The sequence below is a fragment of the Rhipicephalus sanguineus genome, chromosome 5 (genome assembly GCF_013339695.2).
Source record: "Rhipicephalus sanguineus isolate Rsan-2018 chromosome 5, BIME_Rsan_1.4, whole genome shotgun sequence".
Classification (NCBI taxonomy): Eukaryota; Metazoa; Arthropoda; class Arachnida; order Ixodida; family Ixodidae; genus Rhipicephalus; species Rhipicephalus sanguineus.
The window spans coordinates 48,842,552-48,858,067 of NC_051180.1; the positions used below are offsets into that span (position 1 = coordinate 48,842,552).

Sequence of the window (15,516 nt, forward strand, 5' to 3'; positions counted from 1 at the left end):
CCAGGTAGGCGAGTAAGAAAGCAAGCAACTTGAAGAGATAGAAATCAGACCTTTTATCAACATTTTCAAGTTGCTCCCCAAGAACCTTTGGCTATTCGATCATCGTCCCCTCTAAAGCTATCGCACGCTCTCTCAAAGAGCACACACGGGTAAAAAGGCAGAAAGCAAACTGCAACGTCCTGCTGCTAAATGTATAGCTCCAGTGTGTACATGCGGGGTTTCTGAAGGCGTGAACAGCATTATCATATCGACATATGGCAGAAGGCAATCGAGCCGGCAAATTTTTCCGGTATCGTAGGGCATGGGCGACAAACCTCAGTATCTTACGGCAACGAGAAGGCACCTGAAAGTGTATCCCTCCGAGCAGCGGAAGGCTCAGTTTTCCGCTGTGACCATTTCCTTTGGCCATGTCATCTAATTCAACATCGGTTCTCAATTATGGCCTGGGTCCAAGCTAGTCGCTACGGTAACACAATAAGGCAGGTGAAACGCAAAAGACACGGGCGACGAGAATGTTCCTTGCGCGTGTTTTCTAGCGCAGTAAAGCCAGTTGGAAGCATCGCTTTGCATGTCGCAGTCTCTTCTCTGTCCGCGTCTCTCGCGCTTCACCTGCCTTATTGTGATCTCAATTTTCAATCCAAACCCCGTACAGCCACTCTCGCCAACTCCACTTTTCACTCGTTGGAACAAACACCGAGCTCACGACGAGCCGGACATGTCAGGAACCTACTAAGAGGTTAATGGCGTGTTGACACCGACACCGACTAATTGGCCACGCGACGAGCCGAGTCGCCGACGCAGCACGCCGGAAGTTCTCGCGCGAGTCGTCTTGGTCGCGGTCACGCGACGTATAGAGCAGCAACACACGACTCGCGTGACGACTCATCTTCGAGGCATGTATGCACATCTGTGGCAGGTGGGCGCCGTAGCCTTCACACAGGAGCTCGGAGACAGAAGCAAAGCCCACACGATGCAGTCGCACTGTCATTAAGACAACAGCCGTGATAAAAAGGATCAAAGAAAGATACGAGGACGGGCGTGCGCACGAGGTTGGTAGGGGGACCCCTCGCCTCCCTAATCAAAGGGGGGCGGCTAAATATGCCTCATACGTTTACTCAGTTATGTCAGTTACGGCGACGCAGGTTTTTGACGATAATGGCAACCGAAGGCCCCTGACGTTCCATTCCTCAATAACTGTTTACCTCCCATCTCTACTTCAGGAAAGCCAGCGACCAAAAAAGGAAGGCCATTGTGCGAAGCAGGACATCGCTTCGTTTTCATTATTTTTCAGCAACTGTGAAGCATGTCTTTTCGACTGGACCAAACCGAGGGGAGGGGGGGAGGGGGGGGAGTCTGCCATGAAACGTTGCCACCCTCCCTCCCCTTGATGGGGAACCCTGCGCATGCCTATGAGGACGAGCTTGTAGAGGTAAGTTAGCAAAAAAAAAAAAAAAAAGAATCGGAACGCGTACAAACTATGCGAGAAACAATTAGGTAATCCATCTCATCGCGGGAACAAGAAGATGAGCTCGCTAATAAATCCTGCAGAACTCATTTCGCTAAGCCGAGATAATTGGCTTATCGAATAAGGCTGACGTAAACACAAAAAAGGGAACTTGCGCATTCGCGCATCCCAATTAGGCCCACGAGCTCGTTCGCAACACGGAAACACGCACATGTGATCCTGCTCACTGAGTCTGCTCCTTTATAGAAACGTGTTTATAGGGTCCCGTATTTACAAGCATGTAACAGCAAAGTTACAACTTTCAGACTCGTTGATGGTATACAGTGGAAACGAAGATATAGATCGCCACTTACGTATACATGCTTCGTAATGTGTTCGTGAATCGCGAAGCCCCATCAAAACAACTTCGCAATCATAGAGTGCGTGCGCCCACTGGCGTCTCCCTTTCGATTAGTCTGGTTCGCCACGTCAGTGTTTCCTGTCTACTTGAAAATACTGGGCCAGTCGTCTACGCCTTCACCAACGCATTTGCGCCACGATAACTTCCTCGTCGCTGTACGCAATGTACCAAGAAGTCATATTTCGTCCGAATACCGTTAGCGCTGATACGCTTGGGTGAACAAAGTAACGCTTACTACGTGATCTAATAGACAGGAATTCTATTTAAGAGTGATCAACAGTGGTCAAACAGATGTCTACTGCTGTGTGCAGCCAATGCTTTTATAATTATCTTGTTCAAGTGCTTCGACACAAATGGAACAAGCTTTTATTCAGCTTCTACGTGGTTGTACTACATTTAATTGCTGGTATGTACGTTATCTATAATTTAACTGAAAAGTTCCCGACAGTTATTCGTAATAGTAGCGTCATGACATGGCATTTTAAGAAATAGATAGTGAATTACCGGCATGTAATTCTTTCGTCTACTCTGTTTAGAGGCATCCTATTAGACTCAAATGGACGTAATGCAATTATAGGGTTGTATCTTAGTGGTGCCATTGTGACGGAACATGTGCAGAAAAGCGTGCATATTAGTCATCAAACTAACAATTACAGCGCCAATTGTACAATATTAGTTTAAGCTAAACGACTGAAACAAAACGACTCTAAGCTTGGCGTTCACTTCATGCGAGAGGCAAGGCTCCAAATAATGTGTGATACTAGCAATTTCATAGGACCCCAAATAATCAAGAATGCTGTTTCCGTCTTGATGACGCCTTTGGTCTATGTAATCGCCTAGCTCAAGGTGTTTCGTCCTTTATTTTTTTTTTCGACGCTGTTTTCGCTTTTCCCTAGCGCAACGTTAAGTTACACACTCGACGTTCTAATTTTGCGAAGGCAAAACCTGCGTTCTCGTTATTGCTGACCTGGAACCACAAGTTACCATCTCCTAAACAAAGTATAATTATATAGACACTCCGTTTATTCTCAGCAGCCCTGACAACAACAGCTATTTACAAGCATACCAGTACAACGCAACCCCAGCAGTAGTAAAATTCATGGAACGAAATTTCACGACTTCATTGACCTTCAGTCAATGGATATATCTTGAACGTGCTGTTCAAGTGATGTTAAACCAAGTGGTTATTGTTAGTCGAACTGGTTGACTCATTGACTCGTGATGAGGTTAAACGATATAGGGTTATGAGACAGTGCGATGTTTTATACTTTAGCGACTTCTGATGTTCGCCGACATATCACCTCAATATTTAAGGCCCGCGTGTACTTCTATCAAACTTAATTCCTGCAGAAAGTAGTCCAGATTACGCCTAAGACAAGCTCCGAAGTCACTCGCTCTTTCCTCTAAATCACAACCAACAATTTCAGACTGCAATCATTCTCTTTTTATGTCATGGACACCTTCGTAGTTATTTCTTTACGCCCACACTATTAAACACGCATATGACTCCCACTATATCACCAACTGCGGAAGAGCCACAACCGCGACGTAGTGACCTAGATCACTCTTGACACAGCTGCTGACAGCTTTGCGGCTGCCTGGAGCTGCGGCCGATTTTTTTTTTCTTTTTTTTTTGCGAGCGCGGGAAAAGAAGTAGGTGACATCGAAGCTAACTTCTCGCTCCCATTTGCAGAACAACATTATATAACAGTTTATTGTCCTCATAACAAAACGATTAAAAAGGCGCACTCGCCCGCCGTGCTGTGGTTGTGGCGGAAAGCGGTACAGTGCACGCAAATGCGTTGGATGGGAGCCTACTGTATTAAAGTACAGACAGATGCTGTACGGGGCTCTGCTCAAACTCTTAGGAATCACTGCTTCCTGATCTTCTTAGATCAACAGTTTCTCAATTCCTTTTCTTTACGGCCTACGCTCACTGGTGTCGGACTAGCCAGCAGTATGCAGTGACGCCTGCCTCCAGCATACAAGGCGGTGATGCGGGCTAGTTGGTTTGAATCTTGTGTGTCTACGTCTGGTTTTTTTGCGCTACAAATATGTTTACTAGTGCTCCAGCATACGCTCATTCATAACCCGCCTATTTTCCAGCCAACAAGATTTTCACAGCCTGCGCTTGTGTTTGCGCAGACAAACTTTTAAAGCCACCACCAGCTTGTAAAGCCAAACCGCACGTACTGTCGGCCGCAAAAGTTTGCGGGATCTGCAGCGCGTGGCGGAGCGACGGAAAACTGCATTGCTGCGTCACCTACCGTGATGCGACGGGTGTTGAGGCTATCGGCCTCGGCGATCAGCGACGGCGCGTTTAGACAACGTGCCGTTGCCGGATCTAATCGCGGAGGCTGCGGCCGATAAGCTCAACACCCGCCGCATCACGGTAGGTGACGCAGCAATGCAGTTTTCTGTCGCTCCGCCACGCGCTGCAGATCCCGCAAACTTTTGCGGCCGACAGTACGTAAACGGACCTATATATGACGAGCATTTCAGGCAGAACAAAGTATAAACCATTAAAGAAATTAAATCATTTGTACAAAACGGATCGCGAAGCTCTCGAGAAAAATAAAAATCGCGTGGAAAAAGTGCCAAACAACACAGAATCAAGCCGTTAAACAAGTCATCGTCCATATAATATCAGCAATCAAGACGCGCTTTTGGCGGCTGTCTAAAGAGTCGTCGCAGTGCAGTAGTGATGTTGTCTCGAAGGACGAGTGTTGTGTATCAAGCGCAGAAACATTCACTACGTGTGTAGCGTCGGTTCCGTCCCGAATGTCGGCGAAGTCGAACCGAGCGTCTCAGCACGTTCCAATTGAAGCCGGCGCGATCACGAACGGAAACCGGTCGGCGCCGACATGGTATGGGCTTCGGGAATCTGGCGCACCGCAAAACCACTCTCACCGGACACCCATCACGTACGTGCAAACCAGCCGGGCTTCGAGGTCGCCTCCGCTCTCACGACGCGCTGTTGCATTGGTGGGAGGGGCCCACAGCGTGGTTTAGACCTTTAAACTTCCCGCGCGCGCGCGTGAACCAGGGCGCGGAAATTCAAGAACCTGGGGAAAGCGAAACCGCGCCACCCACGCGTTGTCAAGCTGTCAAGCGGAAACTTCTAGTACAAGACGCCCACGCTGCCTTTCGAGACAATCCTCTCAATCAATTGAATCTAGCGAGCTCGTAAACGGCAGATATTCAAGCCACGTGGGGCTCAAAGGAACGAAAACACGTATCCTTTGAGGACGCGGATGCATGCGGCAATGAGAGTATAAAAGTTTTGAATATAGATTTGTGCCATGGCGCATGTGGTAAGTAAGATTACAATGCCCACAAGTCGGGACAAGCAAGCGTTGTCCGCTGTCAAACCACGGCGCTTACCTCTTGTGTCCGGAAGCGTCCACGTACGAGCTCCGGTAGAATCCCGCCAGATCGTCGTTCAAGAGGCCCACAAAGTTCATCCTGATGGTGTAGTTGGCACCCACGGCGAGCGGCCTCTTGAGCTTGATCACGAGGAACTGCAGGCGCTTGTCTTCGTCGTACCTGTCATGTTCCACGCGGGAACCACCGGCGGCGTTCGACTCGCTCACGGACACGTGCGACACGTTGAGGTCCTTAATGTGCAACGTCACGTTCGAAGTCTCCGACGCGCAGCGCACGAGGATCGCCACGGATCCGTTGAACGTGAAGTTCCCATCTATTGTGGGCGCCAGCTCGACGTCATAGTGCACGGGCACCAGAGACCGCGGCAGGCGCACGTTCTTGGGAAGGGGAGGCACGGGCTTGATCGGCTCGACAGGCTTGGCAGGGCCCTGCTCGGCCTTCTCGGTGAGCAGTTTGGTGGAGATGCCGACGATGGCCAGTGCTGCCACGACCAGGACGACGCAGACGGCGATGCATTTGTGCGACACGTACAGGCCGCGGTTCTTGTGCGCGACGTCGTCGCTCTTGTCCATGTCCAGGTACTCGGTGCTGCTGGGACTCATGGACAGAGGCGGGCCCCCCGCGCGGCGGCTGGGCTCCTGTCGTCGGCCGTCTCGCGTGCCGTCGTTTTCGACGCCGGTGCTCGCTGCGCCGGTAACGGGCCCGTCCCGGCTCCCGGCCGCCGATCGATGGAACTGGCTGCCGACGGTCGCCGCTTCCCGCGCTTCGTCGTGCCCGCTGCCGACGCGTGCCACGTGCCCCGCGCCAGAAACCAATCCGCGCCCGCCGACCGGCTCGGGAACGTCGCGCGGGATCCGAAACAGCCGCTGCCAATGGTGCTGCTGCCGCTGCTGCCTCCGCGCTCCTGGCACTCCCGGCGCCGAATAACCGACCTCGGCAGAGTCGCCGCACTCTTCGTCGTCGCTCTCCTCCCAGCAGCGGGCTTCCTCCTCGGTCAGCTCATCAGCCACCCAAAGGAGAGGCTCGCTCTCCACAACGTCACAGCGCCGCTCTTCGCTGCGAGAGCGCTGCTGCTTTGTAGACGACGTTCCCCCGCCACGCCGCCGTACCAACAAGTGCGACATGTGTGTTGTCCCGAGTATATAAAATAGGAAAGACGGGTAATGTAAAGTCACCGTTCAAACAATGGGATAATAGAACGTTGCACACAATGGACTGGACACGCCGATTCCTGCACGGGCCTGGATGAGGACGATGACGTGTAATGGCCGGAATAATATTATCAAAACCAATACGTTCGCCTTACCCTGATTCGTGGCGCGTTGTATAGTTCGTCGCGCCGCTCTAGGCTGACACCTGTTTAAACGTACTTGCCAGCCGTGAGGCCTGCGTCTTGGCATTTCTCTTTTTCTTAATTTTTTTTTATCTCTCTTCCTTCCCTTCAGCGAAGCGACGTGAATGCGAGTCGTGCGCCGCGAAGGAAGCCGCACCTGTCGTTGTTTGGCGCAAAGGTCTCACAGCCTGCGGGTGTCACCTCTCGACAGAAACCGGACGTTACGACGATATCATGCTCGCGCGCTTCTCGAGGCGACAGACTAGCGAAAGAAAAAGAAGTTTCACATCTCGTGTTAGCTCTGTTGCTGTTACTGGAAAAAAATCATCACTGGGCTTCATCGAGAAACTTCAACCAGTTGGTTAACGGGCATTAAAATTAATTTCAGATAGACAGTGCCGCAGTACCAAAGAATGCAGGGTTTAGAGCTCTTATTTCCTTTTTCTTTCACTCATACGCCTTGCGGGAAGCACTTGAATAAAAAAAAAAAAAGAAATGGAGGCGGCACTTTGTTGAAAGTTGGTGAAAGTCTCGTTTGCACTACAAAACAATTTCAACATCCTATTCTCACATTATTTTATACAACAATGAGCGCTATCATTTATTGCGTTGGTTAGCTATTTTACACTTTTTTTCTCATTTTTCTTAAACAACTGCACACAGATGGGTTCTACCGCGTTCTTTTTGGGAACATTGAAAGCGAAAACCCCCCTTTTTTTTCAGCCACACACCTACGCGTGTGCTAAAACGAAGTGTCACGTAACATCGTTTTTGATAGTAATTTTTTTTACAGGGCATATGCGAAAATTCTTTCAGTACTTTTTAAAGAAGCATACCCAAAATAAATTTTGTGTTTTAACCACTCGCGCGACTCTCTGTCGCCCAAGAATTATCGGTGGTAACCGCGAGGCACTTGCGTATGTGAACTTAATAACATAGGCGACGATCTATTGCCGGTGTCGCATGAGCTTCTATTATCGCTATAATCTCGGCAGTATTTGTGAGCGACATGAAATTGCACGCCCTTGGTTCATCGCTATAATATATATCGCTGGTAACGGAAAGAGCACCAGTGGAAGAGTAATAAAAATCACAGCATATCCACGGAGTGAATGATGATGAGTGGGCGAAGCTGCGGAGGTTCATAGGTAAACCGTGAATCTTCCGTGAATTCTGCCCAGTACATCATCACCGACGTGAGATCGGGCGCGTTTATACTAAAGGTTCGATTAGTTATGACGACTTGCAGCTCACTTTAATTTACATGTACGCTGTGAATTTTCATTGTTTAGAAAACCATTGCTTTAGAAAGGCATCTGGCGTCTTTCGTTAAGCAGCTGGCGTCTTTTCGTTTGCTTTAGAAACATCTGGCGTCTTTCGTTGGTTTATTTCATCAATCAACGGCGTTTTGAACAAAATTTATATTGTTTAATCACGCACAGGAGAAATCTCACCAGGCACTACCTTGGAGGTAAACAATGGCTGCTAATGGGAATGAGAGACAGAAGAAGTCGGCTTTTAGCTAATACTTACACTTCTACTTCTACTAACGTTTCCTACTGGAACATGCCAATGGCTGCTAATGGGGAATGAGAGACAGAAGAATTCGGCTTTTAGTTAACGCGCACGCTGCGAATTTTTTATTGTTTAACAACGCACAGGAAAAATCTCCCACCGGCACCACCTTGGAGGTCAAGATCTGGTACTAGCGTTACGACTGGTTACGCACTACGACTACGACAACTACGAGGGACGAACGGGTGCCGCCTTAAGGAGCTTCGCCCCTAAAACGACTCGGTAATATACGACCGCCGGCGGTCGCCGTAGCCTGCCACGTGATTTTTAACGTGATAGCGTTAAAGAGCTCGTTTCGCACAAATTCCGGTGTCGGTGCGGGTGTCGGCATCGTTGGTTGCCAGCGAAAAATCAGCATTGTCCGTGACCCAAAAATCCAGAAACATGCAAACAAAATAAACGATAAAAATTTTTGGTTCGAGTGCGAATAGAACCCAGGCCTTCTGCGTGGCAAGCAGGTGTTTCACCACAGAGTCACGCAACTGCTTGAAACAACGTTTAGGAAACCTGCGGCTGACACCGGGGCCACGCAAGAGAGGCCGCAATCGCCGAGCGAGCGAGTTCCCCTCCCCCTACGCTTCGCCGGCGCTGCGTCACTACATCTGACTGGGGAAACAATCTGACGGAACTCGCTGCAGACGACGCGTATCTCAATTGCCATAACAAGCAGGAAGTCGATAAAGCGCAGCAAAAAGTAGCGCACATGTCGCAAACCGAGTTTGCGAATCTCCGTAGCCAGATTCTACTCGGTGCCGGTGAAACCCTACAAGGCTTACCTCAAACATTGACGTCATCGGCGGTTTGGTAAACGGAGCAGTAAGAACTCTACGAACGGGAATCGCTGCGTGACAGTGCTACGCACTTCCTCAGGTTCACAGTATTGGAGCTGCATTTGTTTTTTTTTTGTTTTTTTTGTCTTTCCAACGCGTGACACATATAAGGCTCTCGCCTATAAAGGGACATTAAAGTGAAACATTAAATCAAGTTATACAGATAACTTATTCTTCAAGAACTCTATTGTCATTGATTTCGTCATTATAGGTTAATTATAAGACGATAAAATGAAGGTCAAGGTGACATTTTTTTTAATATCGCGCCGAAACTTCCCATGTAAACGGCACTGTGACAGTCACGAATTTCAATGTATTTTTTGCGTATTTCGTCACATAACTTCAATGAAATATCTGAAACTTGGTATTATATACCCCCGCCACGGTGGTCTAGTGGTTATGGCGCTCGACTGCTGACCCGAAGGTCGCGGGATCGGTCGCGGGACAGTGGTTGCGGTGCTCGGCTGCTGAAACGAAGGTCGCGGGATCGCATCCCGGCCGCGGCGGTCGCATTTTCGACGGAGGCAAGAATGCTTGAGGCCCGTGTACGTAGATTTAGGTGCCCGTAGAAGCACATCAGATGGTGAAAATTTCCGGAGCCCTCCACTACGGCGTCCCTCATAATCATATCGTGGTTTTGGCACGTGAAACCACATATATTATTACTAATTTGCGGCACAAAGGCGATGAGAGATAGGAATGCGATTGCCCACGCCTCTAGCGCGACCGTAGCGCGTGTTCTCTTCGAATCACGCTCGCACTCGCTTCGAAATATTGTCTTACGCACTGTCTTGCGTTAGCACAACGTGCTGTTGGTAACGTCAGCAAGTGCAGCTTCCACATAGTCACGTGAGCCGGCCTCGATTGTTATAAGGCCAGCGTGTTCCACCCCACTTCAGTTCTTGAAAGATATAGCAATAAACTGTTTTGCTAATATATTCTGCGCTCGTCTTCGCATTGCTACGACACAGCGCGCACCGAGGTATAACTGCGAAGGATAACAGCGTTAAACCAGTAAAGCGATAGTCGTCAAGAAGAGACAGTGTACTAATTTTTTATTGAAATAAAATATAAATGAAGGGGTTGTCATCGCCATTTCTTAGCGACGGCTACCGCTTTCCACTTGATTTCTAAGATAATTTTTTTTTAATGTCAAAAACAAAGAAACAAGAAGGATATATGTACTTATATACAGTCCTGCATCTGGTAAGTTCAAAAGTACTCGTTTTAACAGAGCACACACACAATCCCAGTGCACGCGTTCAATGTAGTTCGCTCAATACTCATAACAAGTATTAGCGTGTTCAAAAACACTTGGAAGCAGGATTCTCTCGGTGGATTTCATGCGCGGTGGTCGCGTCGTCCGCGATGCCGAGTTTTCTCGGCCTCTCGCCGATCGTCGTGCCCTGCGAACGGTTGCGTCGTCCGCTACGCCCAGCACCTCTCTCGGATTGAGTTTCGACTCTCTGTGATGTCCGTGCCTCTGGCCGATCGTCGTGCCGTGACGGTTCCCACGTCAGCCAAGCCGAGCACCTCTCACCGATTAAGGCTCGCCTTTCCGTGATGTCCTCGTGCTCCTGCTCATCGTGCCCCGTCCATGAACTTCACTGACAGGATCCCCCCACTCCTACTCTTTCCTTCACTCTTTTAATCCCTCCTTATCCCATCCCCCTGAGAGCTACTGCTGAGGTGTCATCCCCTGAGATAGACAATTGCGGGGTTCTCAATTTTCTTCACTTCCTCTTTTTTATTACTTCAAGAATCACTCCCCCCCCCCCCCCCCCCCCCCCCCCACTTGGAAGCACTTTCATGGCTTTGTGATTTATCCGTGATGGCCATGCATGGGCTTAGAATTTTCGCTAATGAGAACGTTTGCTCCGAGTCCAGCGTGTGGAGTTTCTGCTCAATTCGCTGTCTACGTGCGATGTGCTTGAGACAGTCGAGCGACAGATGGTGCACATCCTCGTCTTTGTGGCCGCACGAACATGTTGACGTTGGTGCATGCTGAATGCGGAATAAAAAAGTGCTTTGTGTAGGCAGGAGTACGTGCTACGCTATGCAGAAAAGTTATTTTAAGCCACTGGTTCTACCGCTGGCTTTTCATTTCTTTCCTGAGTAACCCGTCGTTGCACAGCTGCTGTGAAGTCGCTTCGATGCATTGCACTCACTCGAGTAAAATGTTTTCGCGAAATCGCTGATATACCAACTGCGTGCGACCACTGCTCGACTGGGGCGAAGGCCATTTACTTCCGTGTAGGATGAGGCCCGGTGGAGCGCTGTGTTAAACGCAGGTTGTTCGTAAAGCATCGCGTGCAGATAAGGTTTAAAAAAAAGAAAGAAAAAAATTTGCCGCGTGTCTGCTTGCTCCGCTGCAAATGCCGTCTAAAGACGATAGAGGAGGCGCTGCGTGAGATATGGACGCCATCTGGCAATACGTCGGGAAACATGAGCTTGTGCAGAGGGTTTCCTTCCTCCGTGGCAGAGGGCGTTCGTCGGCGCGCATAGCATGGCATTTTCAGCGCAGCTTAAGAAACTAGGGTCTTTAAAATTATGTATCTATGTATTTTTTATTAAAGGAACACACCACCTAATACTTACCTACTGATATTGCGCCTCAGATATGCGTAATATTTACTTTTTGATCGACAACGTTCAGAAGTATGAACAGCCGTACCAGTTCAAGGTGGGTGGGCAGTAGGCAAGTGGTTCAACTTTGGCCGGTTGGCTGAATTCGGGTGACAGACAGACAAACAGAAAGACAGACAGATAGATAGACAGACAGACCAAAATTTCTGCGTTTTAGTGCCCCAAGAAAGACTATATATCGTCTTTAAAAGACACGAGACGTGCAAGTAGCCTCGTTTTGCCGCAGCGTTTATATTACCACGGAGTTCGGTATCTCGAAACTGCACTGTCAATGTGTTCTGAAAGAAAGACAGAGAGAGAGCGCGAAACAACTTTTTTTTTTTTTTGCTAAGTCTCCTTGGTTACTGTGGGCCCCTCGTCCACAGGCCCCACTGTATACTGCGGCTAGCCGGGCCTGGTCAAGGGTCGCCAATTGACTTCCCAAGTTCAGTTTGGAGAGTCGCACCTTCCATGTTCTGAGAGACAACGCTTAGTGGAGGATTCCATCCGTTATCTAAATTCCGTTGGGCTTTCGCTGAGGTTATGAGGCTGGATGTACTTTCTGTTGAGGTATGTGTGTGATTTTTGTAAGTACAAAATAATTTCGACCTCGGAGTATTTAACATGGAGCTAAAACAAGGTGCACAAACGTTTTCGCATTCCGGTTTCATTAGAATGCGGTCACCAGACGCGGGAATCAAACCCCCAACCTTGCCTTAGCAACGCAACACCATATACATACTGGGCTACAGCGGCGGGCGCCGGCAGACTTTGGAAGCTTAAGCTGTTAGCTGAGATTAATGATGAAGAATTAGAATGCGATTTAAAAAAAATATGATTATAAAAAAAATGAAAGAAACCGTAGCTGTATTGACCTAACTAATCCAAATCATTTTAGCAACATATTCAGCTCCTCACTAAGCCTGCGTCATCAATACCGTAACATACGTCATTCATATGGTTGTGACACCATATCATAGAATGTCATAACCTTCCGGCGAGATTCAACGCGCTTGAAATTAAAGGACTTCGTCGGATGTCGACAGAAATGTACGCAAATTAACGCATCTTAGTCGACGGGACATTCCATGCGATGTATGTCAGTGGTAGATCATTTGGAGAAAAAAGATCTGTATGTGTAATATCACAGCTCGCACAAACGCTCCGAAGCTTTTCTCTCGACGATCTCAAATGTGATGTCTCTCGGAGCTCAACAACTTTCGTCCTGAAGCATTAATACATTGCGCTTCACGACGTTTCCCGGCGAGTTATTTGTGAAGCATTTTTTACAGCACCCATAGACATTAGCTTGCAGTCACCTGTCCCCATGTATGTGCAGGAGCGATGGCAAGAAGCGCGAACAGCCCGCCGCGTTGGCACTCCGCTGTTCGCAATTGTTTTCATCTCGTTCTTACCTTAGAGGAAGTAAAAAGGCGCTAGAGTCGTACTTGAATATATCAAGATGACTGCAGTGTCTCTTTATTAACAGCCAAAAGAAATCCGAACAGCGGAGCGCGTTGATGCCGCACTCTTCATGAACGCTTCTTTCCATCGCGATAGCATGCCCCGACACAATGCATGTCCCCAAGAACATACCTGAAAAATTTATGGCTGCTAAAGTGTTGCACAAAGATAAAATCATCCGCAGATGTCACAGTTGACTGATGTCACAGTCTTTTAAGCGGCGCGCTTGCTGACGTAGTTTTTTCCCGCAAATTTCGCGAAAGCACACGTTGCTTCGTAACACCGTAGTTGATGAGAGCGCAATTTTAAACTGCTGCCTACACAAGCGCACGCTATCGGCTCCTGAAAGATCGCCGAACTCATTGCAGCATTTCTCTTTTATTTGTCACAAAGCTGGCATGTACTTTTGCCCCCACATCATAACAGCTGAGCAGAATTACATCTATTTATCCTATTCCTCTCTGGGCTGGTTGCTTGATTAAAATAACACGGGAAAGGGCCAAATGATAGAGGGGGTGGGGGGTGAGGAGGCCAATGCTATGTTTAGTCCGAGAACTGCGAAATGGTTATCTTTTACTGCTTCGTTTAATTTATTAAGCTCTAAATCACTGTTTGAATGTTGCATTTAGCCTGCATTTAGCCATTTAGCCATTTAGCCATTTAGCCATTGGCATTTAGCCATTAGATTCATCGTTAAACCTTTTAATGGTAGGTTCATTAGTAGTTTCGTACCTCAAGTGGCGTGCGCTATGTTTCGAGGCCATCCTTATCCACTTGCCGTGCATGGATCGTTAGACCTTCCCGGTAGTTTCTCTTCTTTTTATTTGTTTATATATTTTACTCTTGTCGCGCGTCTGACTACCGTGTTGCGCATTGTATTATGTGACTTCCCATGGTTTCTCCGGCGCTTTCATTTGACTTTCTATTACAGCAACAACATCTAATTCGTGGCTGATCGCGGTAAAATATTGCATTTAAGCTAGTTGGGATGATGCTGTGCAGAGGTGAATTATACATACATGTGCTTCCTTGTCCGATTTCTCTCTGTACGTTTATTAAATGCGAAGCATTTCTTAGCGAACTTCTGCGACTTTGAGCGTATCTATCTATCTATCTATCTATCTATCTATCTATCTATCTATCTATCTATCTATCTATCTATCTATCTATCTATCTATCTATCTATCTATCTATCTATCTATCTATCTATCTATCTATCTATCTAGCCGCCTACGACTTTGTGCTCTCCTGGTCGCCTGGTTAATCGAACGTACACCAAAATTGGTTTGGCGTAACATGACTGTATGACGAACATCAATGACAAGTCATAACATGAAAATCATGACACAGATGTCATGTACAGCATGATTTACATGCCACGCTCATGGTGCGCTAGCGGCCGTTTCGCTAGCTTGATATATACCAAAATTGGTATCTTGCGACGTGTACGTGTGACGAACATAAAAACACGAGTTAACATGAAAATCATGACACGCATGTCATGTACAGCATGACTTACGTGCCACGCTCATGGTGCGCTGGCGGCCGTTTCGCTAGCTTGATCTACGCCAAAATTGGTATCTTGCGATGTGACTGTGTGACGAACAATAATATCACGAGTTAACATGAAAGTCGTGACACACATGTCATGTACAGCATGACTTACGTGCCACGCTCATAGTGCCCTGGCGGCCGTTTCGCTAGCTTGATCTACGCCGAAGTTGGTATTGCGCGACGCTACTGTGTGACGAACATAAATAATAGGAGTTAACATGAAAACCATGACACGCATTTTCCTCAATGACATACAAGGCGATGTACGCAGCTCTTTGCTGGCTGCTTCGCATTACATCGATTCCCACAATGCGTGGGATCTGCCGGCTTTTTCACCTCGGCAGAGCTGCATTCAAATAACTTTGGCTTATCCCCCACACTGCCGTTCTTTTGCTATGTTCGCATATTCGATACTTTATTTTAGATTTTCTGTTCCTATTGCCTTAAAATCTCGTGGGGTCCCTCATGCATTCGCCTAAGACGTCTAGAATTCTAGACATCTTAGGCGAATTCTATTTTGCCGCTGCCGTCACGCGAACGCCACAATGACGAAGTGAACGTGCAGCTCGCGCGCCTCGATTCACCAGTCTCGTGGGTGGTCACCCATGCGTCAGGGATGTCACTATTTGTTCGACATGCTGGTTCTCGCTTCAAGACACGTTCGCACGAGGCATACATGACTTTTGCCTTGATAAATCGTTCTCGTATACATCTTGACACACTATTCTTGGCCCATCGATCTAGATACCTTGGCACGCACCGTGAAAATTGAATAATCATCCTCATCATTATCATCACCATCATTATCAGATGACACCATGCATTCTTAGAGAACGAAGAAGAAGAAGCTACGCCTTCCGAGCCGGATTGCGAAGGCGGAGAA

General features: G+C 48.0%; 1 protein-coding gene across 1 annotated transcript in view; it reads right to left on the reverse strand.

The window, feature by feature from the left end:
- Window positions 1-6,391, reverse strand: part of LOC119393598 (aminopeptidase N) — a 109,711-nt gene extending 103,320 nt beyond the window's left edge. Inside the window, exon 1 of the mRNA XM_037660707.1 lies at window positions 5,250-6,391. Within this exon, the coding sequence (XP_037516635.1) occupies window positions 5,250-6,376 (1,127 nt within the window). The 5' untranslated portion in view covers window positions 6,377-6,391. The remainder of the gene's footprint in view (window positions 1-5,249) is intronic.
- Window positions 6,392-15,516: the final 9,125 nt, after the last annotated feature.